Source organism: Lentinus tigrinus (assembly GCF_003813185.1).
Source record: "Lentinus tigrinus ALCF2SS1-7 unplaced genomic scaffold L226scaffold_7, whole genome shotgun sequence".
Lineage (NCBI taxonomy): Eukaryota > Fungi > Basidiomycota > Agaricomycetes > Polyporales > Polyporaceae > Lentinus > Lentinus tigrinus.
The window spans coordinates 81423-109368 of record NW_027137916.1 but is presented as its reverse complement, the minus strand read 5'-3'; the positions used below and the strand labels follow the sequence as shown (position 1 = coordinate 109368).

The following is a 27946-nucleotide window of genomic DNA, read 5'->3' as shown; positions in this document are numbered from 1 at the left end:
GGGATGAGGGGAGCAGATGGGTGGCAGGTACTGTACACGGCGTCGTGTATAACGTACAGAGACGTGAAGTGTTCGTGCGATCATCGAGCGTGAGACATGAGGCAGGGACGTAGCGAGAAGACGTGGTCCTGGACACGTGAGGAGCATGGAGAGCATGAGCGGGAATTGGAAGGGAGATTAATGCGAATGCGAGAAAGCGGTGTGAGAGACAAGCGGCGACAGTGCGGGGAAGTTGGCATAGCTAACGTAAAGCAAGCAGGCGACCGAGGAGACAAGCAATAAGGATAGACGGGCGTGATACCTGAGCGAGAGCTGCGGGAGTTTGAATGGCGGCTCCGAGGGCTTGGACGACTGTGAGGGTACTGCGGGGGAGGTCTTCGCATGTGAGGGAGCCGTGGCAGACGCGGCTGCATCCTCGACGGGTGCAGTTCGCTCGTAAACGGGAACTACAATTTCCGGTTTGTTGGAGACGTCTTGCCCGCGGAAGTACCCTGGAAACCAGAAGCCAAATTGACAGAAACTGTCAGCGGCGGGTACACAAGTGCAAATCGTACCACTCACGAGGGCTATAGTAGTACCACACGACGGTACCCTGTGTGTACTGTTCGATGGCCTTGTTGTAGCGCGCGAGCTCGGCATCGACCTCGAGGCCGAAACTCGGCAGCTGAGATTTATAGCGCGCATAGTCAGCAACGCGCTGGGCAAGCATCTCAGTGAGTACGTCGACAGCGGTCTGCAAGTCGCAGTCGCGCTCGATCATAATACAGAAGACAAGGTTCTGGAAGTCGCCGTCTGCTTGCTCTTTCTATTTGAAGGGGTCAGCCAAGCTGCCACGCACACCAGCGGATGCGACTCACATTAAATGAGCAAAGGTCCTGTTGGGTTCCTGTAAGTACTAGCGGATGAGGTTAGTACGAAATGACGCACATTTGGCCAAGTCATGATGTCGATGACAGCCTTCGACATCTCCTGAACAATCGGATTGTCCCAGACATATTCCGGAATTTGCAAGTCCAACGAGTACTCGACCATTGCTATCCAAATGTCAGTTTGATGCAGTCACGAGAGCAACTTCGGACCAGCTCACCTTCGACGATAGGACCACCAATGGTCCTTCGGCGAAGGATGATGAAGTCTTCCACCGAAGGAATCTCGTCAGTAGCCCGATTCCGAGCCTGTTCCACTTGTGAATTCATCCAGCTCTCGACCGCACGGAAGAATCTGTATAAGCGAGGCATCAGGGACAAGCGAACGCCGCGTGTAGCACCATAGAAACAAATGCCTACCTGTTACACGCTCCAGGACTGGCCGTAGATCTGAACCGTCTCCAGATGCTAGGGACGATCCAATGTTAGCGAGGTAGGGCAGCAATGGTCTAGACTCGCGAACGTACTCGTGAAGCATGGCGGCATATGGGAAGTTCGGTGCCGGTGCGTCTGGATTCCGGAGCACTTCCATGGAGATGTCAACCCCAACCTGCACGGCATCCGGCTTGGACTGGAGAGCTCCTTCGTCGGAGAGATCGTCGAACTAGAGATGCAACACATGCACAAACAAGCGTTCGCGGTCAGAGAAAAACCAATGGATGCGCGGAGATCGGCGATTCGCTTACCGAAAACGCCCACAAGAAGAATGCGATGCACGTCTCCAGGTGCGCGACGTCGGCATCTGGGAAACTCATCCCAGCATACGAGTCGAAGCGATGGGAAAGGAACTTCTTCTTCTTGAGGCCGTGGTACACGTTCCGCCTAGCCCGTAATCAGTATGACATGAAGTCGCGATCGGGGAATTATGACGGTCTACTCTACTCACCTGTCAAACCACGCATTCGTTGCCCGTGCTGCCTCCTCCTGGTGAGGGTTGAGCTTGAACTCGAAGACGGGAGCGGTGACCGCGGTGAGATCCTTGAGGCGGAAGTGGGAAGGGAAGGGGCGAAGCTGTTCAACACTCATGACGTGCAGAGAAACGGGGAAAGGCGGGACTTCGGAGTGGAAGGAGTCCAATGACCTGCCACACTTGCGACCCTGGACGCAGCTATTTGTACCATTCTTCGCGGTTCCTCCGCCCTCATGCCGCTCGTGTTCTCGAACGGAACGGTAGGTCGGGGCGTACAGCCCATCCAGGGCATAGTCGACTCGGCTGCTCTCACCTACGCCCGAAACGACAGGGGCCACTACCACAGACGCTAGGTGGTACGCCGCTGAGTGAGCCGTGACGCCTTGCGGTGGGCTGGGAGTCGGAGATCTGTCTTATCGGCCTGGGCTATGCTGGATCTGAGCATGGCGATGACATACTGAATTCGGTGGAGTATACGTACAGTCGTCTACAGACATATTCGCATGTTCGGCCACAAGGCGCGTCCTGTACGTTGGTATCTCACATCCGGTGAGCGTCCTTGATGCCGCGTTTTGATGGAAGCATACAGCGCAATGGTTTCTGCGACGGCATGCTACGCCTGCTGGCAACGATAGATTCAATCGCGTGGCGTTGAGTGCGGGTCGCAAGCGCCATATGAAGCTTGGTATTACCACACCTCCAGGAGGCGGGCAAGCCCGCGAGCTTACCACGAGTCGGCTAGGTTCGCTAAGATCATGCACTATCTCCATCGATCTCAGAACGAGTCAAGTGACCGGGATACGGACCTGCACAGTGCATGTATTCTTGTGTATTCTTGACATTCCTCCTCTTCTGTACAAGCACTGAAGTCATCCAGGCTAGGCATATGCTTGAGCGGTGTGGCACCGGCGTTGTCGGCTAAGGTTCACCGTAGCGTTTGTCGGAATTCTGTAGTGTGGCCAATATGTAACCAATTCTGGAACAAAGTGCGGTGAAATGGATCAGCACAAAGAGCTTCTCGCGCAAGCTGCTCCCCTGTGATGTTCAAACAGAGAGACAATGCTCGCAGAAGATCGTGAGAGTCCCCGTAAGAGCTCTCCCCTCGGCGCCGTCTCCGTGCATCGATAACATTGTGGGTCCACCATCAGTCTGCGGATGGAAGCTTCCTCGAACGAAGGAGTAGGTTGCAAGTGGACATCCCGCGATGTGGTCCATCTTGACTTATCCTGTTTTCCTCAGGTCTCCCCGTTACCTCTGATGATACTGGAGAGGTGTCAGCAATGGACGGTCTTCGGGCTTCCCAGGAAGTGCCAACATGCTCCTGCGCAAGAAAACTAAGCTCACGCTATGCCGGCAAACTCAGGGTTCACGGCGTCATTTGAGCAAATGCCGACGACATGTCCTGCATACTGTCCACCAAGGTTCACTTATAAGGCTTGGCAGCGCCGCGACGGTCAAGTACTATGCGATAGGCCATTTCAGCAGAGGCACAGCGATACGCTAATGACTCCAGAAGCACTCACTAAGTCACTTCGATTCAGGAGCTCCCACGAGATGGAACGAGGTCCGCCCGGAGGTTGAATAATCACAAGCTACTTTGACAAGGGCTAGATTGTGGCTTTCACGCTGGCGATGCGTGTTGCTACTTCCAGAGGTGAAGTGAACGCCTTCGTTTTCTCTTGTTCGCGCGGATAATCTCCTTGAGACACCACAGGCAATCGGTAAATCTGAGCGAGCGAATGGAACATCACGAACCTTGACTCCACATACACTCTGCAGGCTAGGAACATGCGGCAAAGATTGCCACGAGGTCGGTATCGGTCGCCGATCAAGTATCCGAGTACCTGTGCCTCTTGAAATGACAGTACCGGCCCAGTATTACTTTAGGACAGGTTCGTTAGCTTGCCGTGGCCGCTTCCAATGCCATTCTTGAAGGGGCCTAGGTTGGATGAAACGGTACTCCGTTCGGCAATCCGAAGGCGTCGGGCGTGTGTTTAAGACCCAAAAGCTGTTATCTCAAAGGCTTCAGTCAGCGGAGCGCGCGATGACACAGGAGACACTCAACACCTCACCAGAACCAGAGCTGTACGTCTCTCACGACGTGAGACGTCATCACTAGCTGGAGCACAGACACGCTAAAAGTGTCCTGGTAACGGAGCACTTCACGCGCAAGGCAATCGGGTGATCGACCGCGTTACCTCGAGAAAGAGTAAGTGTTGACTAATAGCCAATGGTATCTGGAAAATCGATGAGATCGCGGCCTTTGGGCTTCAAGCTATGAACCAACCTTGCCGAAATGGTTTAACTCTCTGCGTTAGGATCGGGAGCGGCGCGCACAGTCGCAAGTTCGGCCACTTTGAGCCGTCGATTGAGCTTACCCCTTCAGGACCGTCTACACGGGTGAACGGCAATGACGTTCAGGGCACGGGTACAGCCCAATGCCGGGAGGTAATTTTGTACTTGAGAGGCAGAAGCAAGTCTACACCCCGGTGCAGCGGCCTTGAGGCTAATCTAAAACCGACGCTGAAGCGCACCTGTCAGCAAGACAAGTAGCGTGAACATGAAACGACGTACTAGCAAAATGGACTCGCGAGCGACAAGCGGTGACATGCAATATCGCGAGGGCGCATTGTGGCTTATAGATAGGGGCGAAGTTGACCCCGAATGCTACTGGCGAGGAGGGTATCCACCTTGAGTGGTCATCGACGTAAAGTTACACCGCAAAAAAGATGGCGAATGAATGAAACCGGTTGGCGTCGCAGAACGTGCGATGTTGAACGCTGAATTATGTCGACCTCGTGCGGTGTTGACTGCCCTTGTTGAATTGCATGCTTTCAATAGAACGTATCGGGTGCTGTCCTAACAATATACCGAACTCTATTGAGCGCATCGGGCGGTGGTCTTGGCGTAACACAACATATATTGCCAATAGCGAAGAAGGTTGCATACGAGCGCAGAATTCTATCTTTGAAATGTCCAGTGCCACATCGTATCTAAACAGGGCGACATAGGAATAATCAGCCATAGTGCGATGACAAATCCATCGGCGTACATGACGAACCACTCAAAATCGGACACTTGAACGGGCTTAAACATCCTCTCCACGACTGCGAGCCTCAGCAAGGCTCAACTCTATAGCGAACCGGAGGTCTTCGTCCTCTTCAGCGTACGACACAGGAGGGGCGCGGGGAGCCGGACCAGCAATGACGCCGGACAACGAACGTGCGGGGCTCTGCGACGGGGATAGAGCGCCACCCATCCGGGATGGGGAAGGAGACGGCGCCTCAGAGGAATGCAGCGACCGCAAGGGCGTGCTCCACGCGCTTCTGACCGACTGCGGGCTGCCAGGTGCTGAATCCCTGGCGCTCGACCCGGACGCCGATGTGGACGATGGGGTGCGGCTGACGGCAGGGAAGTGGCTCGAGTCAAAGGCCGAAGGGACGACCCCAATGCTCGAGCTCGCGCTCCTGCTCGGCTGGGGACTGGAACTCGTGCTGAAGCCCGCCTCCATGGGCTCTGGGTGGGCGCGAGGCGATACCTGGACCTTGTGGTTTGACAATGAGGGCGCAGGGGTGGCGCGCGAGGACAACCGCCCGTTCGTGTAGCTACCCGATCCCGGAGATGATTGCGCCGAGAACGAGGACGTCTTCGAGGAAATGCCAGACGGCGGCTCAGAGCCGAACATATTACTCGGGGTTGCCATGGGAGTCGGCACGTCGTCAAAGTCCGCAATGAACACGCCCTCCTCGCCGACCCGTGGTCGCGAGTAGTCCGGGGTGCTCTCGCGACGGGCCTCCTCCTCGTCGCGACTGAGCATAAGCACGTACTCGACCGCCTCGACCTCGCTGAGGCCCAGGTGAGCAAGCGTGGACAGCTGCTCCTTCTCTCGCCCGAAAGCACGTCGGGTGTGCGTCTGCTCTTCCGCAAGCTCGCGCTTTGACTCGGCTATGTCGCGATACATCTCAATTTGTTCTATAGGTCATGCGCAATCGCTCGTCAGCATCTGCGTCATTTACCCCAAAGGGGAAGGCTGAATAGAAAGCACTTACGCTGCCATTTCGCAACACCGTGGCTATTCCTTCCGCTGGCGGCGCGCAGCTTGCCCTTGCCAGGTCCGGCATGCTTGCCCACCGGACCGGCCTTCCAGGCTAGTACCTTGCTGCCGACCGATACTATCACCACATCACGTTCCAGCAGTATCTGGTAGACTGGGTCCCACTCGCCACCAGCAAGAGGCCTCGAGGACGGCGATGCGAAGGTACGGAGGGGTGCGAACGTAAGGGCGTCCCACGCCTTTACCGTTCCTCGCGCGGAGCCCGACACTAGCACGGCGGAGTTCCATGCGAGCGCAGTCACAGCGCCCTCGTGAGCGGCGAATTGACGAGCAGCTGAGATCGTAGCGGTGCCGACCCCAGACGATGCCGAGGGACTCGGGGGCGGGGACGGTGAGGCGTGCCAGGGGAAGATCGAGACGTTGCCGAGCTGATCCCCAGCGATCACAAAGTCGCTTTCGCCCTGCCGCGTGGCCCACACGGGGAGGAGGGCTCGGATCGGGGCTGCATCTTGCTCCCCGAACAGCGTGCGGTCGAATGCGTTAGCTGCCGCGTTCCACACAAGACGGTGGAAAAAAGGACTTGGGTGATAAGCTGCGAGTATGGATAAACGATCGCCCTGAGGCACGATATGGAGCTCGGTGAGCTCCTGTGCGGTTTGTTCGAACGGCGGACTACTAGAGGGCGAAGAAGGGATAGCAGGAGGAGGGATGCGCAGTTCGCGCGGTTCTAGCGTTGTAGCATCCAAGGCTTCCGCAGAAAGCCCTGAGAAGCCAGTCCAAGCCAGGATACCTCCACTCCGAAGCCCGGCGGAGATAGCGCCTTGTCGAAGATCCATGACAACTTTTACGCAGGGATCCGGTAGTAGCGATGCTCCTTTGTTGGACGTCCACAAGCAATTGAGCGTATGCTTGGCCTCCCATAGCTTGACGCGTCCATCAGCGCCTCCACTGACAAAGAAGATACACCCTTCACCGCCGGAGGCCCACGAGATGCTCTCGACTGCGCCTTCGTGACAATCTCCGAGGCGACATCTGACCAGTCGGGCGGCTGACGTTCTGTTGTGGTCCATAGCGCGAAGCGCAGTCGTGACGGCAACCTCGCCGTTGCGGAATCCCCATAACACCTTCGCCGTACCACCTTCGGATGCGAGGGCGATGGATGAGACATGAGGGGAGAACTCGGCGTTGGGATTCCCAACCCCCAGCCCGTTCACGGTCCCGGACGCGTCAAGAAAACCTCGGAGGACCTTGCCGGAAAGGGGGTAGGATCGCGAGACCACGCCGTACTGCAGAGAAGCCGCTAGAAGCGTCGTGTGGGGCATGAGATGCATCGCCGCAACAGCAGAGTGGTGCGGGATGTGCGTAATTGTTGGATTCCGGGAGTATTCCCATCGTCTAACAGAAATTGTGAGCATATAGCGGACATTGATAAGACAGACAAAAAAGCTCGAGACGCGGCGCATACATTCACAACAATATGGAGTCGTATGAATCATTTTGCATGACGAGACGAAATACCGGGTCCTGACTCCTCTGGAGTAAATTTGCTGCTTGACAGGCATGCAATCGTGGCAGTTATTGGACACAGCGACCATGACGAGCACGAAAACGGCATATTTACAGACAGTGGTTTGGTTTGGTTACCCCAAGGACGCGTGAGGATGAGAAGACACCCGCAGATCGGCATATAGCCGACCTCATTGCAAAAGTGTGCATATACCGACTCCAGGAAAGACGCAGCACATGCACACAACCTCCCATGTTTGCATCTTGGTGTGAAAGTTTCCCAACCGTCTTTCCAACATGCAGATCTCTGGCCGTCGACTGTCCTTTTCGCGAGTGAACCTTAGGCGAAGGTCCCAAAGACGCGCTTCATCTTCGTCCTGGGAGGAACTGGGCGATCCGCCGCATGGCAGGATATAACCGACCTCGTTGCAGCAGCGTGTCTGAGCAAAGCGCATATAACGACTCCAAGAAACGCGCGTCGCGCATACAAGATCTTCCACCACCTCCGACGCACAAATCGACATGACGTACCTGCGCAAGTTGTATCGCAGGATGAACTCCTTTCTCCAGGAGTTCTCCTCCCTCCTCAGCATCAGGGTCTTGTCCCCAGCTTCATCGCGCAGATCGCTCTCCGGGGAAATCCCGAGGTACTGGTGCACGTACGCTCGCCGCCAGGTGTTGTCGTCGGTTACGTGGGCGTGGAGCTGCTTGCACGTCCGGGAGAGGGCGAGCAGGTCAGGAGGGTCGAGGTATGCAGTGACATGGGTGAGTGATTCCGACGGGATGCTAAGCAGAACGTCGCGTGTTCCGCTTGCAGCGTGTGCGGGGCCGTGCAGGTGTCCATGTTGGCGAGCGTTGTAGTTGGTGGAACGGGGATGCTTGTTACGATTCTCTTTCTTGGGATGAGCTTCGTAGGGCCTACTGGGCATAAAATAGAGCGAGGTGAACGAGTTGTGCGTTGCCGCAGACGACGTCTGCGATGGTGGTGGTCGAGGGTCAAGTTGCGATAGGCTCGGATTGGCCGCCTCACCATTGCCGCTCGCGGCCCCAACGTCCGCCGGCAGCTCTGACTCTGAGTCATCGATGCTCTCGACGACCTTGACTCGTCGAGGACGACGACGACAGCCCTTTCGTCTTGTCTGGGGTTCATTCATGCTACACGCAGACAATACATTGACTATATGCGCAATTTATGCCCCGAAACATCCATGAATGAACGGGCGAGGTTTGCACCAAGGCCCAAGGGGAGCCCGAACGGGTCTTCATGCTGTCTCTCCACCATCAAATCACTGGCCGTTTGGAGGCGCTGCCGAAGCTCGGGGGCAGAGCTCGATGAACTTGGCGAGACATAAAGTACCTAAATGTCGTGAGGAAAGGCCTCTACGCCAACGGTCAAGGCTAGGGGGAATCTACGCTCATGTTATGTGGTCGCCCCCTCCAGATTTCAAGGCAGACTGATCGACGGAAGAGGAGGCATCTGCTTAAGGTCCGGGCTCACATCGACCCTCTACTGACAACACTTCGAGCACCGCGGGTGCTGGAGCAATTAACAGAGGCGTCGAGACCGACGTTGGGGGAAAGCGAGCCGTATGTGAGCAAGGGTAAGGGCCGGGCGGAACATTCGGTGCTTGACTAGCAGAGTATGACGCGTATGGTGCAAGGTTGCGGCTCTGAGACGGTGCAAGGGCTCAGCTGATGCGTGGTAGGGTAGCGGGAAATACGGGGGTCTTGTCTGGTCGTCGCCGCCACTGGACTCCAAGCCAAGCATGATGGACATACGCCATAACGGCACTGGGCTGCCTCCGAGGTCGAGGTCGAAGACATAAGAGACCACGACTCTGGCAGCGCTTAGGCGACTGCGACCTCTTGGAGTGTTGCGGAATAGGGCATGCAGGCCTCGCATGGCGTCCACGGGCCATCCGAATGACCGTGCACGACGCCCAAGTTGCAGTGTGCGCAGCAAGGCGATGGGGACACGGGAAGAATGCGATAGCATACCGCAGATATTGTACATCCTGTTCTTGAGATTCATCATACAAGTCTTCTGTCCGTCATCGCGCGCACGATGCACCCAGTGCCCGCTACCTCCGTCAACTGCGCAAGGCCGGTCGGTCAGTTCAGCACACGGTATGCAGGTGATCAGGGACGTACCTTCTCATGCCATCCCAGAAGCACGCTTCCGCTCACATCCCCCCATCCTGGCAACGCCATGCCCTTGTAGAGGTACTTCATCAGGGTATCCTGCGCGTCCGTGGACAGCGCTTTCACAATCCCTGGGATATCCGTCGCCTTCGTGCTGTTCAATATCGATACAAGCGTTTGCAGGTTGAGGTTCTGCAGATCGTGTCCGCGTTCGCGTTCGCAGTCAGAACGGGGACATCGGCTCGTACGCCGAGGGTGGGGGAGTGGGGAACGCACCTTTGCCTCCTCAACATTCGGACCGTACGGGGCATTCTCTAGCACCAACGTGAGAGCTCCTACATAGTCGTTCCTGAACATATCAGGCATGCTGAGCACATTGTGCGAGCATGCGATGAGCTGGCACGTACCTGGATAGTGAACTCCGGACTGCTGCTGCGTTCTGTTTAGTGTCGTTCAACGCCTGCGCGGGGTCTCGGGGGTCGGATTCGTAAAGTTCGGTATCAAGAAGTGCGTCTTCGTCGTATTGGTCGATATCTATCTTCCGGAAGTTCACATCCATGGTGATGGAGAGAGGGAACAAGTCAAGGGGTAAGAAGCGATGTGAGAGGTGAAGTGTTAGAATCAGATTTCTTATCTTGTAGACTGATGTTCTTACCTTACTTACTTTCATAACAAACTGTCCCTACTCACTTACTTACAAGGTATTACCACCTGTCTGATTACTCTACTTACTTACTTTCCGACGACACAACGTTGGTTCCCCTCCTCCCACCACAACGCTGCCATCTAACTCTGGCGACAACTATGCACACACATTCTTGCGGCTTCACAGAAGCGGTTCGACCAACGAGGTTGGTTGCGTAAATCGTACCCGCCGACGACCTTCACACATGTAAAGCGGCGAAATGGTAAGTAGCACCTCTCGGACTAGGCCAGAAAGTGAATACACCCTTTACTGGTCCTGCATAGTATTGCATGTGGTTAACATGAACTCCCCCAGGATCTGGACCAGCCTGTGTTCTCAGACGAATGCTGCACCATTCCCCATTAGCTCTGGCCACGATGCAGGAACGGAGCTCGATTCATGGCGACTACTGAGATCCGCGGTCGGCTCGACTCGGGTGCTTTCTCAGGATGGAGGGTTCCTAAGTGTCTCTCAATATACGGGCTGCGCGCGGGCTTCTACCCCACACCGTCCTCAACACCGGAGGCAGTTCCGAAACATGAGGTGCGCGAGCCTCGTGTCCGACGAACTCCTGGGCTCGGCGAAATCAAGGGCTCGCACGAGGTCGCCGTGCAGACTGCGTTCTTCCCTCAAGCACAGCCGTTCACCCTACCGCAAACGGTACGGAGTGTCCCTACCGGTGCTCGCATTGTCAATCTGGCCAATCGATCTTCGCCGCGTCTCTCGTACCTGCGTGACACTGCTCCTCTGCCTAGACTTCCTCGAAGTTAATACACGACCTTGTCTGGCGGCGTAGCTCGCTTGTTGATCCCGTGCGTGCCCGCAATGAGGCCACTACCGGTCACCCGCCGCCCCGGGCTGCAGGTATATACCCTCCCCTCGCTCGCTGCAGCATATCGGATCGCACCTCAACACTCTCAACCCCCCTACTCTATAGCCTTTTTATCCTTTTCGTACTCTCAACATTCAGGATGCTGAACGCATTCAAGATCAAGCCTTTCGACCTCGAGCCCATCTACGCGGAGTGGAAGGACGCGCCGCGCTTCGTCGGGAACCCGAAGAAGGATCCCATGGTCGACGACTGGCTCGCCGCGATCAAGGCGGGCTGCGTCGAGCGCAAGGTCCCGCGCGAGTACTGGCACAAGGTCGCGCAGCACTACATGGCCGACAAGGCTAAGGCGCGCTTCGACGAGCTCAAGCTCGTCATGAAGAACATGCACGGCGGCAAGTACAAGTGGACATGGAAGCACTTCAAGATCGCGATGCGCAACATGGGCTGTGAGTCGATCGTTTTCATTCGCATGCTCTCGATGATCAGCAGAGTTGATGTGGGGCTGACTGCGTGCTGGGTACAGGGGACCTCGACCCGCGCAAGACTGAGGCGATCAAGGTGGAGAGCAAACCTTCGGGTCTCTGGTGGATCGTCGGCAGGGGCGACAAGGACGCCAAGGAGTCTGCGCCTGTGGAGTCCGTTCCCCCGCGCCCTCCTCCGAAGTCGAGGCAGACGCTCGACATTACCACGACGATGAAGAGTCTCCCGTCCATCCCCATGCCGAAGCGATCAGCGACAATGAGCTCCGTCGACACCGTCTCCTCTCTCTCTTCATCCTCCTCCTCTTCCGTCTCCTCGAGCATTAGCTCCTTCTTCACATCCACCAAGAACACCCCTGCTTCGACGCCGGGCTCTTCAGCAATTGCAACACCAGCATCAACACCAGGCGGTAGTGCGTTGTCTCCCATGCTGCACGCTCACCCTTCACCTACTGACGTATTGTTCATAGCTGTCACGACCGTTTCTCAGGTCCCTACCTGGCTCGTTAATGCTTGCCAGTCGCTCGAGTTCCTGACGAACGAGCACCCCAAGGTCATGACTGCCCTCTCTGCCGTCCTCATCACCGTCGGCTCCCTCCCCGCCCTTCCCGCCATCTCCGCAGGCGCTGGCGGCGCGTTCCTCGCGAGCAGCACCGCGCACGCAATCGGGTCATTGGCTGTCGGTCTTGGCACGCTCCTCCAGGCGCAGACTGAAGGCAAGCTTCAAGTCACGCAGGGCGAGAACGGCAAGTCTCAAGTGCAGACGCAGAAGTAGAAGGCCAAGACGCACTGCCACAGGCTGTACGATATGTCGGAGGTTCTTTTATTGAGTTGTTGAACAGCTCCTCGTACTTGCATAGTATACACGACCACCCGGACGCAGCATACCATTCATTTGTACAACAGTCATTTATCATCAATAACTTATACTGTACTACTAACTGCTTTCGCGTGTTTTGATGCAAGCCGGAGTGTCCTCGCTCGTTCGTTGGTTCGTCCCGTTGTCCTGCCTGTTCTTCTCCCACGTACTGACTCTACTCTCGTCCGTATTGGCAGGTACGTTGACCAGAATACTGTGGCATTCGTCTTTATACTCCGACTGAGAGCAATTTGAAGAGGAGCTCCTGGCTCGTCCAACCATCATGGTACAGGCTATATCCAATATTCGTACATACATTCCTTCATGTCTCGTCTGCCTTCAGTGCTTGAATTGACGACCAAGTTCGCTCTAGTGCCCATGCCCATGGTGGCCCTGTGCCCTGTCGTGCGCGTTCTTCAACGCCCGCCCAACGACGACCGCCGCCTCCCCGACTGCCGCAATCGCCGCGCTTCCTCCAGCGCTCATTGTTCCCACCGCGACCAGGCCCGTCGCGATTGCCGTCAGGACGTCGGGATTGTCGTTCGCGAGTGTCGCGAGGGCCTCAGTGGCAGCGAGGAGCCAGACAGGAACCTGCGCGCTGATCCGGTTGAGCATCGTCTGCTCCGGTTGGGGTGTCGGGCGGAGGAACGGCAGTGCCGGGAGCGAGAAGAGGGACCCCGAGCGGGCGGGGGTGGGCCGCGTGTCCTTCTTCTCCTTCTCTTTGTCCTGTTTCGCCTTCTCGGTGCCCTTCTCTTTCTCCTTGGGAAGGACAGCGGGCTTGGGCGCGGTACCAGGGAGCTTGGAGGGCTTGCCAGGAGATGGCTTGTTCGGCTTCGCGTGGGCAAGCGCTTGTTTCGGCTGGGCCGCAAGCTTGCTGCCGTTGCCGTTCTTAGCAATGGAAGTGGTTGCAGGTGCCGAAGAGGAAGCAGAGTCATCCTTCTGGCCTGTTACGATCTTCCAGAGACCGGTGCCCTTGCGCTCGATGTTGACCTCGCGGGTCTTCTTCTCGTCGATGTTCCCTAACAGCCGCCCAAACCACCGTCAGTATCTCCCTTTCACGTCCCGCACATCCGCTGACGTCCTCTTCAAACAAAGACAAAGAGAGATAATGTACTCACATCCCATATTGAGAACAGCGACCCGAAAGTTCTTCCAGGTCCATGCCCATTGCTCACCGTGCAGGGCGCGCATGACCTTCTCGACCTCGGTAACGCGGCCCCGGGCCTTCTTCGCCATGAAGTGCTTGGCGACATCGGGCCACTGGGTCTTCGGGACACGACGTGCATTGCAGCCAGTCTCGACTGCGGTGAGCCATACCTCGGTGGTTGGGTCGTCTTTGCGCTTTGGCTTGCCTTTGAACTCCGGAACCGGGTGTTCCGGGGAGGTGGTCGCCCAAGACTCGAGGGCGGTCTTGAGGTCGAAGGGCCGGCTACCGAAAGAGAATGCGGAGAACATCGAGTACGTTATGGAAGAGTTTGGAACAAGTTATGGTGGTGGTTGGGACGATGAACCAAGGTGGTTGCGGGAGAGAAAGGTTGCGGTGGTCGGAACGGAGATCAAAAGCGCTCTCGGCTAGCGGTCTCTGCAACCCGGTGCACCTGACCTCGGTGGTTAGCGACTCGACTCAAGCTTGCTAAAGGAACATCGCTCATACCGAAGACGTGCGATAGCAATAGCGGTGAGCTGTGTATGGAGGTCGTTCACAGCGGAGTGCTGCAACAAGGTCGAGGTGCTGTCAATCATTATAGGCATTCAACTTCCCATTGTTCTATGCTTCGGGCCCTCGGCTAGGAAACTCGCGCTTCTTGCCATTGTTGTCTGTGATATTAATTCCGCGAGGCGACGTGCTGCGAAAGTCGAACATTAATGCAGCTACTGCTACTATAACTTACTCCACATGTCGAGAGAACCGGGCGAAGGCCATGAGCACATCGAAGGTCCAAAGTCAGACAAAGACAGGCGTATGTAAGACTCTACTACCTGGGACAAGGACTCCCTTGGGACTCGTGCGCATACAACTAGAATCGTTGAGTTAATTCATATTCGTGTTATATACTAGTAGCAAGTCCGTTCAAAGCGAATACATGGTACAAGGTCTTAAGCTACGATAGCGTTACATATGCATAGCAAGGCAAATACAGCCCTCCATTCAGGAAGAGGAAGAGGTTGCCGGGGGAAGAGTCCCCGGACCGGGAGGGGTGATCTTGTTCGGTACATCCGTGAGGACCTCGGTGAGCTCCGAGACCCGACGTCCGTCGAACGCGCCGCCTCGGCCGACCTGGTGGTGGTGCAGCGAAGGGTCCTGAATGACGCTTGAAAGGGACGGAATATGAGCAAATAGCATAAAACCCGTCGTACAAGGAGCATAATACGTACACCACGTTGATTGACGAGCTGACGGTGTTCGCCTGGGGTGCCCCAAAGACGAAGAACTTCCCGAAGACCTCAGCGCTGAAGAACGCGCCCACGGTTCCAGTCTAGACCCAAAGGGAAGCCAAGAATACATCAGCGTCCTGACCCAGGAATAGGGAGACTATGTGTGAACTCACGCCAATAGCGCGGAGATCCTTGTCGTCAGCGGGGACCGACACGACGCCGTTGAAAGTGACCTCGGCACCGACGTCTCCAGTGATCTCGCCCTGGACCATCTGCTTGTACTGGGCGCGGCTCATGGGCTTGCCGTTGACTTTGATGGAAACGTCCTGGGAGATGAACGCATCGAACGCGGAACTGAAGGCCTCGGGGGTCTTCGCGCTGTAGAGGGTAGTGATGTGCTGCTGGACCCAGTTCGGGAGGTTAGGGAGGACGATGTTGGACGACATAGCTGTGGGCTGGGTATGGATGGGCGAGTTCAGTGTTCGGAAGTTGTTTAAGAGGATCGTAGAACCAAGACGAGTGGAGGGTAGCGAGGAACGGCTGAAAGACCGCAGGGCGGGGGAAGCAACCTTCTTATATGCGAAATGCGGGAGCATGACGAGGATAGGGCGCGTTCCGACGGTGGCGACCCTTGAAGCTGCGCAGGTCATTGGTCATAAGGCAGCAACCCATCGCGAGCGGCTGCAACCCATCGGCCCTGGTGTTATACATCACGGCGTTGCGCATACCCTGGGAGCCGGGAAGTGGACGGACATTGACACTGGCGATGAAACAGCTCCGGGCGCAGATTGTGATGTCTAGTGTTGGCGCATAGCCAGTACTCGTAGCGGCTATAGTGATTGATCCTAGGTGCTGTGAAGGAGATCCTTGAAGGTTATCTTCGGCGGCACGCTGGAACCGCCGCTGGCACCTCCGGCTAATTATAGTGATCTAGAATGTAGACGGACCATGGCAGTCAGTGCTGAGTACTTGGAAGGGAGACTGCTATATACGAAGGAGACTGTCTCCGACAGGAGTCGGTTAACAATACAAGCTTGAACAGTCATAACGCATGACAAGGTTTGCGTTGCGTTGGAGAGTCAAAAGCGATTCTCTGCGCGCCCATGATGCGGGTCTTTACTCGACTGAGGCCATCAAGAATGTAGAGCAATGCGCCACAACTGGGCCGAATCGACCGGGAGCGATATTGGGACATAAGTTCCTCTCCCTGCCGATGCTAAAACTCCCCTCACCAACCAACAGAGGGAGACTAGCGGGGTATGGGGTCCTCAGCGCAAGCCAGTTAACTTACTAACGTCTTCTCATAACCGCTGATGCCCACTCGGACTCGCGGCAGAAGATGGAACGGCGCTGGAAGATGACATTTGCTGTGCGTCCGCGCTCTACGCTCTCCGCCGCGCATCGGACCCGGACAACTGTCTGTGCCGGGAACTGACCGCAGTTCTTCCGGAGCTACCTGCTACTCCATTGCGGCGAGAATAGGGCGCAGCTCTGGCGCAGTGTGGCGGCCACTAACCGGAAGGCGCACTGCATAGGGCCGCCGAAGAGTCATCGTAGACGCAGATAATGGCATCCCTCAAGTGAGAGGTACGAAGACAGTAGTGGAATACTCACGTTTCTTTGTAGCGGCACCGTACGTTCAATTGTCGATAGCGTCCACATTCCAATGTCCAAGCAACTATTGTCCCCGAGCAATGAAGATTACCCGTCGTATTCAAGCGCAATTGCATCCGCCGTCGGACCCGACCAGCCTTTTGGGCACGGAGTTATACCGCTGAAGGCGGACATCGAGCTACGTGGTACAAATGTGTTGTTTGTCACGGGCGGCGGAGTTGACAATGCATATGACTGACCATTGACATACCAAGTTCGGTCCGAGATAGCTGGATAGTTTGAGTCCCGAGTGGTATAGGAGCTGGCCACGTATCACCGATGTCGACGTCCCGGAAGAGAGGCGTACATTTCCTTTCGTACAACCTTGTGAGAGTTCAAGTAACAGTTGAAATGACAATCTCAACTAGAGCACATTTGAATGCGGGTGTAGGCAGGTGGTTGTCGGAAAGCAACTCGCGATGGTGGTCATAGACGCGCGTACATGTACAAGCAATCACGTTCTCACCGATGTTCGATAAAGTTTTGTTACATACATAAGGGGGGTACATACATGTAAGAAGTACATATGGATTCTGCGATGAGAAGAGAATGTCTTCGCATCCTGAGAACTAAAAGTACATGGTGTACACCTGAGTAGAAGGAACTCAGAAGGGGCTCGGGACAACCGTGCGGACTTCATCCAGGTTAGTCACACGACGGTTGTCATTTCCCTTCACAGACGTATCGCGAGAGACGCTATGAGATGCTCGGTGAGGGCTGAACACTGACAACATGCATGAAAAGGACATACACGACATTGAGGGATGAGGTGACGGTGGTCTCGGAGACCGGGATGGTCCTAGTTATGACAGCCTTGAAGAAGGCACCGACAGTGCCAGTCTGCAGCGACAATGTCAGCCATAAGATCGAGATATCATGCTTCCTACTCGCACTCACCTCAATGGCAGGCTTGGTGACATCAGGAACGGAGACAACTCCATTGAAGGACACTCTGGCCTGGAAGTCACCCTTGATCTCGTCCATGAGCAGCTTCTTGTACTGCTCGCGGGACATCGGCTTCCCGTCGACTTTGACCTGAACGTGGTGGGAGATGAACGCGTCGAAGGCCGTGTTGAAGTCATCATCGTTCTTCGCCTTGTAGAGAGTGGTGATGTGCTGCTCGACCCAATCGGGGAGGGCGAGGATGATGGGCTCAGACATAATGATGGAGTGTGACGATGCGAAGGATATGTGAATGTATGGATATGAGAGCGTTGATGAGGATGAGGCAAAGATACGGGATAATGCGGCTCTTTATATGTTTTCATTGTCGCCTGAGACAGTCACGAGGCGATACTTTGGGAGCGGCAGAGTTCACCCCCTCAGCTGCCCGGTCATCTGTCAAGGACAGCCTCAACATTGGCGTAGGTTGTGGTTAGCTATCCCAAGCGTTAGTGCAGCGCAAGGATGCTCACCATGAACGGAGCGCTGCTATGTGTACGCGTCTCGTACATGAAACGGTTCCAGGTGACGTGTGGGACTGCGGAGCGTTTGTTCTGTCGTAGAGCGCGCCAGTCTCAACAGGCCTTATGACATCCGGACCAGGATCATGTGCTGGCAGTACTGGCCGGGTATACCACGTCGAAGGATTTCCGTCGGCTGCGCCGGTACTCCTCCGATGGGTATGTGCTCCATTCCCCGGATCGGCCTCCGCTGGTACCGGAGCAAGACGTATACGGCTTCCTCAGCTACCTTACTATATCAAAGGGATCGTCGCAAGGTGGTACGAGTTGGAGTCATAGAACAACTCACCGAAAGTATCCCACTAGGGGCGAGAACTACGCCTCTATGTCAAAAGTGATGTTGAACCCTTCGGTCTTTGGAAGCGTTCGAAGGAATGAGTTTTGCCAAAAGTCAGCAACTCAGACTCAGCCGTCTGCAAGCAGATATTGACGTCAGTTGAGGCTAGATGCTAGCCACAAACAGGCCGCTCGCTCCCTCGCTCTCGCGGAAAAGGTCGGCGTCACGGGCCGGGCCTCACCGTACTTGCGTCTCTGGTAGGCTGAGGGCGGTCTGTGCTGTCCCAAAGCACCCGCGTACCGGCCTAGAAAGAATAAGACTGATGACAATCATGTTCAGGTGAGAAGATGTTGCACATACCGGTCCATTAGGGCTGCTGGTTCAGGATAAGTGGCAGGTGCTGGGCTGAGGCGCAGGGTCAACACCCGCTGCGAGAGCCTGGAGAGCACAGCAAGGCTGAACCCTGGAGTTCAACTTCAAATCCCTGTGTGTATATGTTTCTAGAATGATCGGAAGGGTCAACGTCGTCACAGGAGGTAGAGGGAGTCCATCTCGATGCTTGACTTACGTGGATGACAGGTTAGCGTCAGGCAGCCCGGACTGCGTAGATTGTCAGCCTTACATACCATCCTCGTGAACAATGGCAGTTCTTGTACATATGACAGGTTTTGTCAAGTCAAGGGATCCGTGTCAGAAAGCGGCAATGGTGGTCGGAGAGGAGGTCGCGGCAGGCGCGTATAGGCTATCGGAAGCGCCAGCTTTCAGCCGTGCAGAAGTTACCATCTGCGATGACTCCAGGCTAGACTCACTGGACTTGCAGGTGACAATGACACACGAGGCACAGACAAAAAACATGTTCCGGTTACAATATCTCGATTCATTCAAGACGAATAATCGAACGCAATCAACCCGACAAACATAGCAGACCACTGGTAACAATTCAGACTCTTTCTCCTCCCACTTCATGCTGGTAATTGAATTCATATCCATGCCTCTTCGAATTCAATCCTGAAGTGCACTCTATAAGGGTTAAGCTAGAGTCAGTCAGTCGCATGTCCCCCAGAAGAGTGGAATTCACTAACGCATTTACTCGAGGATGGCAAAGTCAGTGAACGGGCCACCGTTGACGTTGAAGCATTCGTTCACGAGAGGGATCTGGGCGAACGAAGCGCACCCGGGTGGGCCGACGAGGACGGCGAACGGCAAGCCCTCGTTGCTCGGCTGGCTGATGGCCACCGACTCGAACGAGCTCGACAAGTCGATGAGACACTGGTCGATGGGGAGCGTGCTCAAGTCGAACGAGAAGCACGAGGCGCAGTTGAAGCTCGGGCACAGGAGGAGAGTCGCGGGGAAGATGGCGTCTGCGGCGTCGCTGTGCACGCCGCTGGCGGAGGCGAGGGTGGAGTTCGAGTGCGCCGCGACGCTGGCACTGCCGAGCTCGTGCACCGGGAACTTCGCGGCGATGGTCACGGCATCGCCGACGGGCTTCACCGTCGTGGCGACGGTGGAGAGCGGGGTGGCAAGGGCGGCCTGCGAGAACGCGACGAGGGCGGCGGCGGCGATGGCGAAGAACATGATAGAGATGGGTTGTGGGTGCTTGGGCTGTGTGTCTGAGCGAGAGGCTTTCGATGTGACCTGAGTATTCGTGGTTGCTACCACCAGCTTTTATACCTCAGCTGCTGCCCTTTCCGTAGTCTGTAGAAAGTATGAACATGGTGAGCGGCCGGACGTTCGGCATGAACCATGGGAGATCTGTCGAGTGTAGACAGTTTTAGAAATCGCGACGCCGTACTCTGACAAGTCGAGACCCTGACCTTAGTATGGGCGACGAACGCGGCCCATAGTCTAAATCATATCGGCCTGAGTTTGGACGTGCATGACTGCTGGCCATGGGAAGAAACCACCCTACAGCGAGAGGGCGCCGCGCCGACGCTTAGCTGAACACAGATTCTTGTCAGTATCAGGCAATGGGTTCAGCACTGGAGACGCACCAACCTCCCCTGATGACTTCGAGGGTAATACACTGTGCCACTTTTGGACAGTCCTCGCGGTCTGGTACAGGTGATTGATCGGCCGAAGTGCACGGTGATATGATTCATCGCACGTACAGCTCGAAGCGACTGTGGGGCGTTCTTCTAAGACACTCGCAGATCCTTAGATGGCGAGTGTTCGCGCGTTTGGGTTCTTACCTACGTAAGCTTTAAGACTTGAGTTGTGCTGCGAATCAATGCAGAAATGTTAGCGAGACGAGTCGAACTGAAGCAGAACCACATACCGATGATATGTATTGAAACCGGTCGAACAGACATACATGAACAACCCGCAAAATGATGGTTGATAATGTCGGCGACGGTTCCGAATCCCATGTCCCACACCCGTCCTTACCTCCGCTTCCGAACCTTAGCTGACTCAGGTGCGATCTCGCCGAGGGACCATGGCATGCATACAGTAATGTGGTTTGAATACAGATTACGGAACTCCGACACCTACCAGTAGGACAGCTCGCAAATCCACATCAGCCGCCAGGGCCGTAACCTAAGCGCGAAGAGTTTAGCGAGAGTCATACGACTTGGGCTGTCTGTCGAATGAATCAGGATATTAGGGTTATGTCAACATATGAAAGACGTACCCATCTCGACATCAAGGGCTCTTGACGGCGCTGAGTGACAATGATTGTTGCGCGTAAGAAGCGCGGCTTGAGGTACAGAACTCGTTGCAGACTGAACAGATACCGGACGTCATGTTGGAGAGTCGCGCGATAAGAGCCTTGGCACGTTCAACTTTGGCGAGACTATTCATGACAGAGTACGTTCGAACAGAAGGTGTGGAGAACAAATCGTGAAAAAACCGCCCACGGACCCATTGCCGCGCTCTGTGGAACCCTGTTCAGATCGTGTACTCTTTCCCCGTACTAGCATCCAAGAACAACCCGTTGTCGGATGACTTGAGGCCGTCGATGACCTTGAGCTGGGCAGAGACAGACTCCTGCGGGGTCTGCAGCACAGCAGGTATGCCCCTCTTGACGAAGCCTTCCACGGCCTTCGAGAGGGCATCGTGTGCGGCGGGGTCCCCTACGACACCGGCGTCGGTTCCATCAGCTGCACTCGCATCTTTACATATATCACTTACCGTGTTCGCCAATCGTGCCTGTGGTATCGACGACCCCGGGGTTGAGCGCAACCACGACGAAGCCCTCGTCCTGCAGTTTGACGGCCCATTTCGTCATCGCCATGAGCGAAGAGGCCTTCGTAATATGGTGCGCGGCCATACCCGCAAGACCATACGCGCGCACTGTCTTCGGATCGGCATTAGCAGGTTCCAGGATGACGATCTTCTTGGCGGATCCTGCTTGAAGGAGGGGAAGGAACGCGGCGACGGTGTGGATCATGCCGAGCGCGTTGGTCTTGAACTGGTGACGACGCAATATCATTAGTGAAGGGCTCAAAACAGACTCGAAAGCAAGACAAGCGCACCGCGGCGAGCACGTCGGCGTCAAATTCGTCGATAGTGGCGCTGTGCTCTCTGTGAGCAGGGCTCGGAATCGGGACCTGGTCGACGACTTACAATTGATCAAAGCCCTTGAAGAAAGTTCTCATATCCACCCGCGCGGCACTATGAATCAAGTAGTTGAGCTTTCCTCCAGTTATGTCCGAGGCCGCCTTCGTCGCGCTCTGAACAGGCAATAGCGATCAGTACTTGAAGTCGTAGTATGGCAGGCGAGCAGGCATGAAGAGCAGTACCTCGAGCGTCTTGTAATCGGTGACGTCAGCCTCGAGAACATGAACGTTGTTGAGGCCCTTGATCGCAACTTGAAGATGGTTGGCCTTGGCCGCATTGCGCACAACAGCGAGCACGATGGAGTCGGGTCTGGCTGCCTGTCAGTGAACAAAAGGCTTAAGCACTACCCGTTTACACCGCAAGTCTAAGACTCACCAGCTGACGCACGTACTCGAGACCGATGCCTCGAGAGGCTCCGATGACTGCATAGTATGTCATGGTAGACATTGTATGTTGAATGTTGAATGTCGGTTTTGGATGTTGTCTCCGGAATATAGCACCGTCTATATACGCTTCAGATATGGTGGGCGGAGGAAGTTGAATGCGAGTGTAGCTGAGAACTATATAAGCTAGAGGTCTCGATGAGTAATCCGCCCTACGATACGAACCATCCAGGGTGCATAGCTGAATTGCGAAATCGGGCGGGAGTCTCCTACATGGGACCATAGATGTCAGCTTTCGCAATGCACGTGCTGGAATGCTGGACCCACAAGCTTCCCGAAGGCCTAGCCAAGTACAACATCATCCCGGATGGCGAACTATGACGACTCTTGGGATGAGTAGATGCGCCGAAGATGCATCCCACCGGCAGATCCGTGCTACTGCTCGCATAAGCATGCACTAGAGGAGGGGTCAGCGGAACAAGGACGGTGAGTTCGGGCTTCATGTAGCATAAAGTTGTCTCGCGCAAGTGGTAAGCTTTCTCGGTATGTGCGAACAGCGATATCGCTATCGCAATGGAGAGACGAGACCTCACTTCAATTTATACAAGCTAGGCGACGTACCACACTTGTCAGTCTAATGAGGATCTGGTAGTGCAGCATTGGGCTCGAGCCGTCACCAGCGGGATGACGACGACGTGTAACCTAGACATATCTCGACTCGGCAACTGACCTAGAAGAAGTCCTATTTCGCAAACGGACAGTCACGTTGAGGCAAGTTGGAACAGAGAAAATTCGATACTTACATCCTACTCCTCGGCGGAATCCGAACCGGATTCGCTTGCTGAAACTAAGGCTGGCCTGGCCAACCGTCAACTTCAACGTGCAAGATCTCTAGCAAGTGGTTCCAGATGTTCTTCTGCGCGTCGTGCATTATTCTCACCACTGAGAGAAGACAATGAATGCAGATAAGTTTATTGTTGACGGGTTGTGGTGGTTGGTATAGAACGACAACGGATGGAATGGGTACGGGCTGGCAATGGGGGTCTCGTCGGCAGCAAGGGAACCGTGAAGCAGATCCTGCAACCGGGGCTGACACCTGGTCCAATTGTTGCAACCCATGCTTTTGACCTGCGTGAAGGCGTGGAGGACGGCAGAGGTGATCTTCTGCATGAAAGCGGGCTTGGCGCCTAGACAGTGTACGAGGATGGGCTTCCAGCACGGAGGGACGAACCCTGTCTCATGAGTACTTGTGAACCAACGACCAAAGTCGTCCGTAAAATGGTCTTGCAGATACTGCAGTGCCTGGCCAAGCAGGTGGTCTATCTGGTACTTGTGACCAAGCCGTGCGTAGGCAGAGATCATGTCGTACGTCGGATATTCAAGCTGCCCGTGGACGAATCTGTCGGCCATAAAACGTATAATAGGACTCGATCGACAATAGCAGGATATAGCGGCCTACCTCTGTCCTTTCCCCGGAAGAAAAGCTCTCAGGATATGCCGAAGATCTTCGGGACTATCGTCCAGGTGGACAACAGGGCACTTCAATTCGGGAGAGAGGCCGGCCGACAACAAGTCGTCGGGTTGGGATAGAGAGAACATATGTGAAAAGACGGAAGAATGCATAGAAAGGACTCCTCTGTAGACTCGAAACCCCACTCCGCGTGCCACGAGAATTACCGTCCCGTCATCTAGCCAAAACTCCTCGTCCCTGCGAAGCTCCACAGAAGCAGATCCTTGAACAGTGTCTTCGACGCGTGTCTCCATCGCTTTCCGCCTGAGCAAGTAGGCGAGATATTGGTGTTATACGACACAGTAGAGGCGAATGACAATCGACCGAGAAACGAGGGTGGTAGTGGGAGACAAGCCACATTGGCGTCTCTTTCGGCTGTGGTACGCAGCTCCTCCTCCTTCCATCTGAGTGTGCATTATCCACTCAGTGTTACGGCTCGAGCACGAACACCCAGGCACCGTTCAACTATTGCTTATTCTACACTCGGTAATGACAGAAATATCCGAAACCTTCTGCTCGCCGTGAGTCTCCCTCCTTTCAGCATCACCTTGTATCCCATACACACCCTCGTGCAGTGCATCCGCAATCGCTAGTCTAGAGCAGGCGTACGTAGGCCGGCAGCTCTCGGTCTCTGGGTAAACTCCTGCGGCGCACGTGCGTGGTTGTGGTCCTCGATCGCGCAGATAACCTTGCCCAACTTCGATACCATGACTTGCAATCGTACAACGCTTGACAAAGAAGCGAGGAACAGGAAGGTGGAAGGGGAATGGAATGTATGAGATGCCATGCGGACGTGGGACGGTACGAGCTCGTCGTGGACATCCCCGTCGGTTGGATTGAAGGCTGAAGCGTGTGAATGGCGACTAAACTGAGCCGAAAACTCGACAAGAGAGCTGCATGTACTATCGAGGCGGGATGCATGCGAGGGTGGTCGAAAGCGAGCTTCATGCGACTATTGTACACAGCCCCTGCTCTGGGCGCAAGCAGCTATCGGCGCGCGCATTGCCGTCAGTTGGAGTCCTAGGCATGCGTCAATACATCAGACTCAGGCTATAAATCCAATGTGCACTATACCGTGTCCGAGTGCGACTGCGAGTGCGGGTGCGTAGCAGAGTCGAGGTCAGAGTCGTGCCCCATCTACTTGAGGAGATCCCGATAGTTCCGGCCACCCTTTGATAGTGAGGCCGAGGATATCAGGTAGGCTGTTCCATATGAGACGTTGCTCGGCCTGCACACGCTCTTTGAGGCGCTCTTTGCAGAGCGCGCAGATGGCGTAGCCTTCCAACCGGCGCGCGAAGTAAACCCAGCTAAAGAACGGATGGTCGTCCGCGATCATGTCGAGATCACCGGCAAGGCCGCGGAGTGCGTCTTGAAGAGCGTCATGACAGCTCGCAGCGGTACGACATCCAGGGGAGGTGAAGGGCGAGAAGGCATTGATGATGGCGCGAGAGGACTCTTGCATGAGAGTCTGCTTGGCTCGGAGACAGCGGATGAGGTCGTCTTGACTGAGTTTCTCGCCGGCGCCGTCCTGGCACTTGAACCCGCGCACAAGGTACTTCGCGTCCAACGTACAGCACACTGCCAGAGCAGTGGGTAGGATTGAGTCGCAATTGACCAGTCGAGCAATGTTGACGACGCCGATCGCATGATACGTTTCGAACTTCCGCGGGACGAAGGCCATGCGGTTGCGCCATGTGTCGAAGTCATTTGTGAAATGGTGCTTGAGATAGTCGAGGGTTTGATCAACGAGATAGTCAATCTGATACTTGTGGCCGATGCGAGCATATGCCGAGAGTTCACCATAGGAAGGAAGACATGGCTTCTTGTGCACAACTCTAGATGAACGCAATGAACTGCTGAGCGAGGCATTGCAGTAATATGACTTTCAAACTTACACTCTGTCCTGAGGTGGTAATATTGCCTTCAGCACGATTCGGAGGTCCTCGGGGCTATCGTCTAGATGAACTGCTTGTGACTCCAGCACCTGACAACTCGAGGCTGATTGCGGTTGAGGAAGGGAGAACATATCTGCAAACACCGGAGAGTGTTTTGCGAGAACACCCTTGTATACCCGAAACCTGACATCTCCAGCAAGCAACTCGATCGTCCCGTCCTCATACCAGAACTCCTCATCCTTCCGCAATTCTCCGGTGCGCGCCCTTTTCGCTGGGATGGGGACCTGCGTCTCATCTTGAAGGGAGCGTTTTCGTAAAAAGTCGACTGTGATGTCGGTCATAGAGGCACCAGAACTCATTGCAGTGGTAGAGAGCTCAGACGTGCGGATGCAGGCAGGAGAAGCAGGTCGAAAGGTCACACTGGCGCAAGCGCTGTAGCAAGCTTGTGCACGTGATGCTTTGGGTTACTGTTGACTCGGAGCGTCTGCGCACTGGCAACGCCCTGCGAGAAATTGTTAGCGCGCGGCCAAGCGCCTTACCCGCGTCTACGCAGAACACCGGTCGGCGGCCACATAACTTAATTTTTGAAGCTTGAAGTTCGAACGGAATTTGATGAAATCAACCATCTCCTCCAAGGACTGTGACCGCACCGAACCATATGGCTGTGACCGGTGAGCATCTCTGTGAAGACGGCATAGAGCCAACTACCTTACTAACGAAATTGAATGGTTTTAGTTGCTCTAGACGACGAGTTTCTGGCACGAGGCTCGATGGGATGATCACGCTGGTGACGCGATCGCGGTCAATCCTGCGTCTTCGCGCGTACTTGCTAGCTGCTTCTCAAGGATACTGATAACAAATGAGAACGTATGCAGCATCGCTTTTGTTTCTTGGTCTTTGCGCAGGAAACAAAAGCTGATGCAGTTCGCATTGTCACGGCGGTGCCTGCTACGCCACCCGCAGCCGGTGTGTAGTAACATAGGCTGTTGCGTCGATCGCTTATATGCCTTGACAGAAACGAACAGTGTCTTTCCACTTCTCGTTGACACACGTCTCTCATACCCACTCTGAATACCGTACAGCATGATGAACACGACCAGAGCGTATCCCGGAAACCCCCCCCGCCCGGGTACGAGTGAAACTGACGCGCTGCGACTTGGATCGCTCTATCCCAAAAAAGATGGACAGTGAGTTCTGGTCCAAAGATGGCGATAGAGTGATTCTGGTCGCAGGCGACACCTGGTTCAGCGTTCACAGAGATGCCTTGTCCCATCATTCTTCTGTCCTCGCAGGCATGTTCGACTCCCTTCCCAAGTCCCCCATCTCCGTGTGCTTCCCGTGCAACCCACCCATCAATTCTACCCAATTCCTCGACATTGACGACTCACCTGAAGATTTGCGGTACATTCTCCGCGCCCTTCTCTCGCACGGTGGATCACTGTAAGTTGCCGCATAGCGCACCCTGCACTCGAAACCTCCTGACTTCCTTCCTTTCAGGTCAGACCAGCCCTGCGTCGACGAGGTCTCCGCACTCGCCCGCCTCGGCCACAAGTATCAAATCCACTCACTTCTCGATAACGTTGCCAAGTTCCTCCAGGACCACTTCTGCACCGACTTCAACCTGTGGTCCGCACACGACGATCTCGTCCCGACCGGGTGGAAGCCTGTACACGCGATTGGCGTTGTGAACATCGCCCGACTCCTCGGATGTCCCTCCATCCTCCCTACCGCCCTAGCCGTGTGCTGCGCGGTCAATGGCACCGAGATGGTCCGAGGCTACGAACGCGCAGACGGAACCCGGGAGACACTTTGCACGGACGATATCGCCCGCTGCGCGGATACCGCCCGGCGACTTTCGCAGGGGACGTCCGCTGCAATTTGCCATGCGTTTGCGACGCACAAGGAAAGCGCGCGCGACTCGAAGTGTTCGGATCCGAAGACGTGCGGGGACGAGATGCACAGGCTGCTGTGCGCGTACGCCGATACCGCTAGGGACCGCGAGCTGTTCACGGACAGGCACCCGTTCCGGGACTGGAAGTACTATCTTGGAACGCGGGTGGACGAGTCCAGGATCTGTGAAGGGTGTAATATTATGCTGCGGGACAGGTTCGTGGAGAGACAGCGGGAACTCTGGGATCGGCTGCCCGCTATCGTGGGTGTCATGGTTGAGGGCTAGGGAGGACCCGCTTGCCTGAGCGTGCCTTCAGGCTTGTAGTGGTCGGATTGGTCTCGCTGTTGTGTGGTTATTGTACTGATAGCAGTATCGATCTCAATGTTGTGTAGATGTACTGATGATGTGCGCACGAAAGGCGTCGCGAGCCAGAAGAAAGCGTGTGGCGCGCGCCGTGACGAGGTGTGAGGTGTCGCGTTACGTCACGCGTCCGTCACGTGCACCAACAGCAGCCTGAGCCTTGACGACTGTTACTTCAACTTTTTCC

The 27946-nt window shown here is 55.4% G+C and overlaps 14 protein-coding genes across 14 annotated transcripts; 3 read left to right on the top strand and 11 right to left on the bottom strand.

The window, feature by feature from the left end:
* Positions 1 to 177: 177 nt before the first annotated feature.
* On the bottom strand, positions 178 to 1952 carry L226DRAFT_569043 (terpenoid synthase; the record flags this gene model as incomplete). Its single annotated transcript, XM_067684245.1, has 9 exons — positions 178 to 491; positions 562 to 805; positions 858 to 875; positions 928 to 1034; positions 1088 to 1221; positions 1287 to 1334; positions 1394 to 1530; positions 1613 to 1748; positions 1813 to 1952. The coding sequence occupies 9 exons, from the start codon at positions 1950 to 1952 to the stop codon at positions 178 to 180; spliced, it is 1278 nt and encodes a 425-aa protein (XP_067537363.1).
* A 2972-nt stretch (positions 1953 to 4924) lies between these two features.
* On the bottom strand, positions 4925 to 7221 carry L226DRAFT_459056 (uncharacterized protein; the record flags this gene model as incomplete). The annotated part of the gene is made up of 2 exons (XM_067675489.1): positions 4925 to 5808; positions 5886 to 7221. 2 exons carry the CDS (start codon positions 7219 to 7221, stop codon positions 4925 to 4927), a joined length of 2220 nt encoding a protein of 739 aa, XP_067537362.1.
* A 218-nt stretch (positions 7222 to 7439) lies between these two features.
* Positions 7440 to 8402, bottom strand: L226DRAFT_350963 (uncharacterized protein). The gene has a single exon (XM_067674144.1). The coding sequence runs from the start codon at positions 8323 to 8325 to the stop codon at positions 7588 to 7590; it is 738 nt and encodes a 245-aa protein (XP_067537361.1). The 5' UTR covers positions 8326 to 8402; the 3' UTR covers positions 7440 to 7587.
* A 703-nt stretch (positions 8403 to 9105) lies between these two features.
* L226DRAFT_504660 (arp2/3 complex 16 kDa subunit) lies at positions 9106 to 10141 on the bottom strand. The gene is made up of 4 exons (XM_067677996.1): positions 9946 to 10141; positions 9815 to 9887; positions 9548 to 9730; positions 9106 to 9490 (listed from the first exon to the last, which is right to left on the bottom strand). Exons 1-4 carry the CDS (start codon positions 10095 to 10097, stop codon positions 9428 to 9430), a joined length of 471 nt encoding a protein of 156 aa, XP_067537360.1. The 5' UTR covers positions 10098 to 10141; the 3' UTR covers positions 9106 to 9427.
* Positions 10142 to 10289: 148 nt separating this feature from the next.
* L226DRAFT_350882 (uncharacterized protein) lies at positions 10290 to 11107 on the top strand. The gene is made up of 2 exons (XM_067674143.1): positions 10290 to 10446; positions 10564 to 11107. The coding sequence occupies exons 1-2, from the start codon at positions 10444 to 10446 to the stop codon at positions 11017 to 11019; spliced, it is 459 nt and encodes a 152-aa protein (XP_067537359.1). The 5' UTR covers positions 10290 to 10443; the 3' UTR covers positions 11020 to 11107.
* Positions 11108 to 11194: 87 nt separating this feature from the next.
* On the top strand, positions 11195 to 12309 carry L226DRAFT_459590 (uncharacterized protein; the record flags this gene model as incomplete). Its single annotated transcript, XM_067675527.1, has 3 exons — positions 11195 to 11501; positions 11579 to 11947; positions 12005 to 12309. The coding sequence occupies 3 exons, from the start codon at positions 11195 to 11197 to the stop codon at positions 12307 to 12309; spliced, it is 981 nt and encodes a 326-aa protein (XP_067537358.1).
* Positions 12310 to 12482: 173 nt separating this feature from the next.
* On the bottom strand, positions 12483 to 14102 carry L226DRAFT_611221 (uncharacterized protein). The gene is made up of 3 exons (XM_067686253.1): positions 14048 to 14102; positions 13512 to 13991; positions 12483 to 13412 (listed from the first exon to the last, which is right to left on the bottom strand). Exons 2-3 carry the CDS (start codon positions 13846 to 13848, stop codon positions 12763 to 12765), a joined length of 987 nt encoding a protein of 328 aa, XP_067537357.1. The 5' UTR covers positions 13849 to 13991; positions 14048 to 14102; the 3' UTR covers positions 12483 to 12762.
* A 440-nt stretch (positions 14103 to 14542) lies between these two features.
* L226DRAFT_521524 (uncharacterized protein) lies at positions 14543 to 15215 on the bottom strand (the record flags this gene model as incomplete). The annotated part of the gene is made up of 3 exons (XM_067678709.1): positions 14543 to 14705; positions 14770 to 14870; positions 14943 to 15215. The coding sequence occupies 3 exons, from the start codon at positions 15213 to 15215 to the stop codon at positions 14543 to 14545; spliced, it is 537 nt and encodes a 178-aa protein (XP_067537356.1).
* Positions 15216 to 17027: 1812 nt separating this feature from the next.
* Positions 17028 to 17583, bottom strand: L226DRAFT_521523 (uncharacterized protein; the record flags this gene model as incomplete). Its single annotated transcript, XM_067678708.1, has 3 exons — positions 17028 to 17118; positions 17174 to 17262; positions 17320 to 17583. The coding sequence occupies 3 exons, from the start codon at positions 17581 to 17583 to the stop codon at positions 17028 to 17030; spliced, it is 444 nt and encodes a 147-aa protein (XP_067537355.1).
* Positions 17584 to 18978: 1395 nt separating this feature from the next.
* L226DRAFT_350767 (uncharacterized protein) lies at positions 18979 to 20096 on the bottom strand. Its single transcript, XM_067674142.1, has 3 exons — positions 19977 to 20096; positions 19245 to 19914; positions 18979 to 19196 (listed from the first exon to the last, which is right to left on the bottom strand). Exon 2 carries the CDS (start codon positions 19735 to 19737, stop codon positions 19249 to 19251), a length of 489 nt encoding a protein of 162 aa, XP_067537354.1. The 5' UTR covers positions 19738 to 19914; positions 19977 to 20096; the 3' UTR covers positions 18979 to 19196; positions 19245 to 19248.
* Positions 20097 to 21048: 952 nt separating this feature from the next.
* On the bottom strand, positions 21049 to 22158 carry L226DRAFT_544412 (NAD-P-binding protein; the record flags this gene model as incomplete). The annotated part of the gene is made up of 6 exons (XM_067682273.1): positions 21049 to 21233; positions 21292 to 21571; positions 21636 to 21675; positions 21727 to 21833; positions 21903 to 22037; positions 22096 to 22158. 6 exons carry the CDS (start codon positions 22156 to 22158, stop codon positions 21049 to 21051), a joined length of 810 nt encoding a protein of 269 aa, XP_067537353.1.
* A 437-nt stretch (positions 22159 to 22595) lies between these two features.
* L226DRAFT_532808 (uncharacterized protein) lies at positions 22596 to 23958 on the bottom strand. The gene is made up of 3 exons (XM_067680337.1): positions 23563 to 23958; positions 22907 to 23502; positions 22596 to 22845 (listed from the first exon to the last, which is right to left on the bottom strand). The coding sequence occupies exons 1-2, from the start codon at positions 23865 to 23867 to the stop codon at positions 23040 to 23042; spliced, it is 768 nt and encodes a 255-aa protein (XP_067537352.1). The 5' UTR covers positions 23868 to 23958; the 3' UTR covers positions 22596 to 22845; positions 22907 to 23039.
* Positions 23959 to 24733: 775 nt separating this feature from the next.
* Positions 24734 to 25849, bottom strand: L226DRAFT_459840 (uncharacterized protein; the record flags this gene model as incomplete). Its single annotated transcript, XM_067675550.1, has 2 exons — positions 24734 to 25448; positions 25509 to 25849. 2 exons carry the CDS (start codon positions 25847 to 25849, stop codon positions 24734 to 24736), a joined length of 1056 nt encoding a protein of 351 aa, XP_067537351.1.
* A 775-nt stretch (positions 25850 to 26624) lies between these two features.
* On the top strand, positions 26625 to 27688 carry L226DRAFT_532804 (uncharacterized protein). The gene is made up of 2 exons (XM_067680336.1): positions 26625 to 26948; positions 27006 to 27688. The coding sequence occupies exons 1-2, from the start codon at positions 26803 to 26805 to the stop codon at positions 27682 to 27684; spliced, it is 825 nt and encodes a 274-aa protein (XP_067537350.1). The 5' UTR covers positions 26625 to 26802; the 3' UTR covers positions 27685 to 27688.
* The last annotated feature ends 258 nt before the right edge of the window (positions 27689 to 27946 follow it).

What these genes read in the sequence shown, in the direction of transcription:
- L226DRAFT_611221 (XM_067686253.1), bottom strand. Translation starts at nt 13,848, where the DNA reads ATGTTCTCCGCATTCTCTTTCGGTAGCCGGCCCTTCGACCTCAAGACC. An exon ending in CGCTGTTCTCAATATGGGAT is followed by an intron (nt 13,413 to 13,511) that starts GTGAGTACATTA and finishes GGCGGCTGTTAG; the next exon opens with GGAACATCGACGAGAAGAAG.
- L226DRAFT_532804 (XM_067680336.1), top strand. Translation starts at nt 26,803, where the DNA reads ATGTTCGACTCCCTTCCCAAGTCCCCCATCTCCGTGTGCTTCCCGTGC. An exon ending in CTCTCGCACGGTGGATCACT is followed by an intron (nt 26,949 to 27,005) that starts GTAAGTTGCCGC and finishes CCTTCCTTTCAG; the next exon opens with GTCAGACCAGCCCTGCGTCG.
- L226DRAFT_350767 (XM_067674142.1), bottom strand. Translation starts at nt 19,737, where the DNA reads ATGTTCTTCGCCATCGCCGCCGCCGCCCTCGTCGCGTTCTCGCAGGCC.
- L226DRAFT_504660 (XM_067677996.1), bottom strand. Translation starts at nt 10,097, where the DNA reads ATGGATGTGAACTTCCGGAAGATAGATATCGACCAATACGACGAAGAC. An exon ending in GTCCGGAGTTCACTATCCAG is followed by an intron (nt 9,888 to 9,945) that starts GTACGTGCCAGC and finishes TGATATGTTCAG; the next exon opens with GAACGACTATGTAGGAGCTC. An exon ending in CGAATGTTGAGGAGGCAAAG is followed by an intron (nt 9,731 to 9,814) that starts GTGCGTTCCCCA and finishes CACGATCTGCAG; the next exon opens with AACCTCAACCTGCAAACGCT.
- L226DRAFT_532808 (XM_067680337.1), bottom strand. Translation starts at nt 23,867, where the DNA reads ATGGAGACACGCGTCGAAGACACTGTTCAAGGATCTGCTTCTGTGGAG. An exon ending in CTTCCGGGGAAAGGACAGAG is followed by an intron (nt 23,503 to 23,562) that starts GTAGGCCGCTAT and finishes TATGGCCGACAG; the next exon opens with ATTCGTCCACGGGCAGCTTG.
- L226DRAFT_350963 (XM_067674144.1), bottom strand. Translation starts at nt 8,325, where the DNA reads ATGCCCAGTAGGCCCTACGAAGCTCATCCCAAGAAAGAGAATCGTAAC.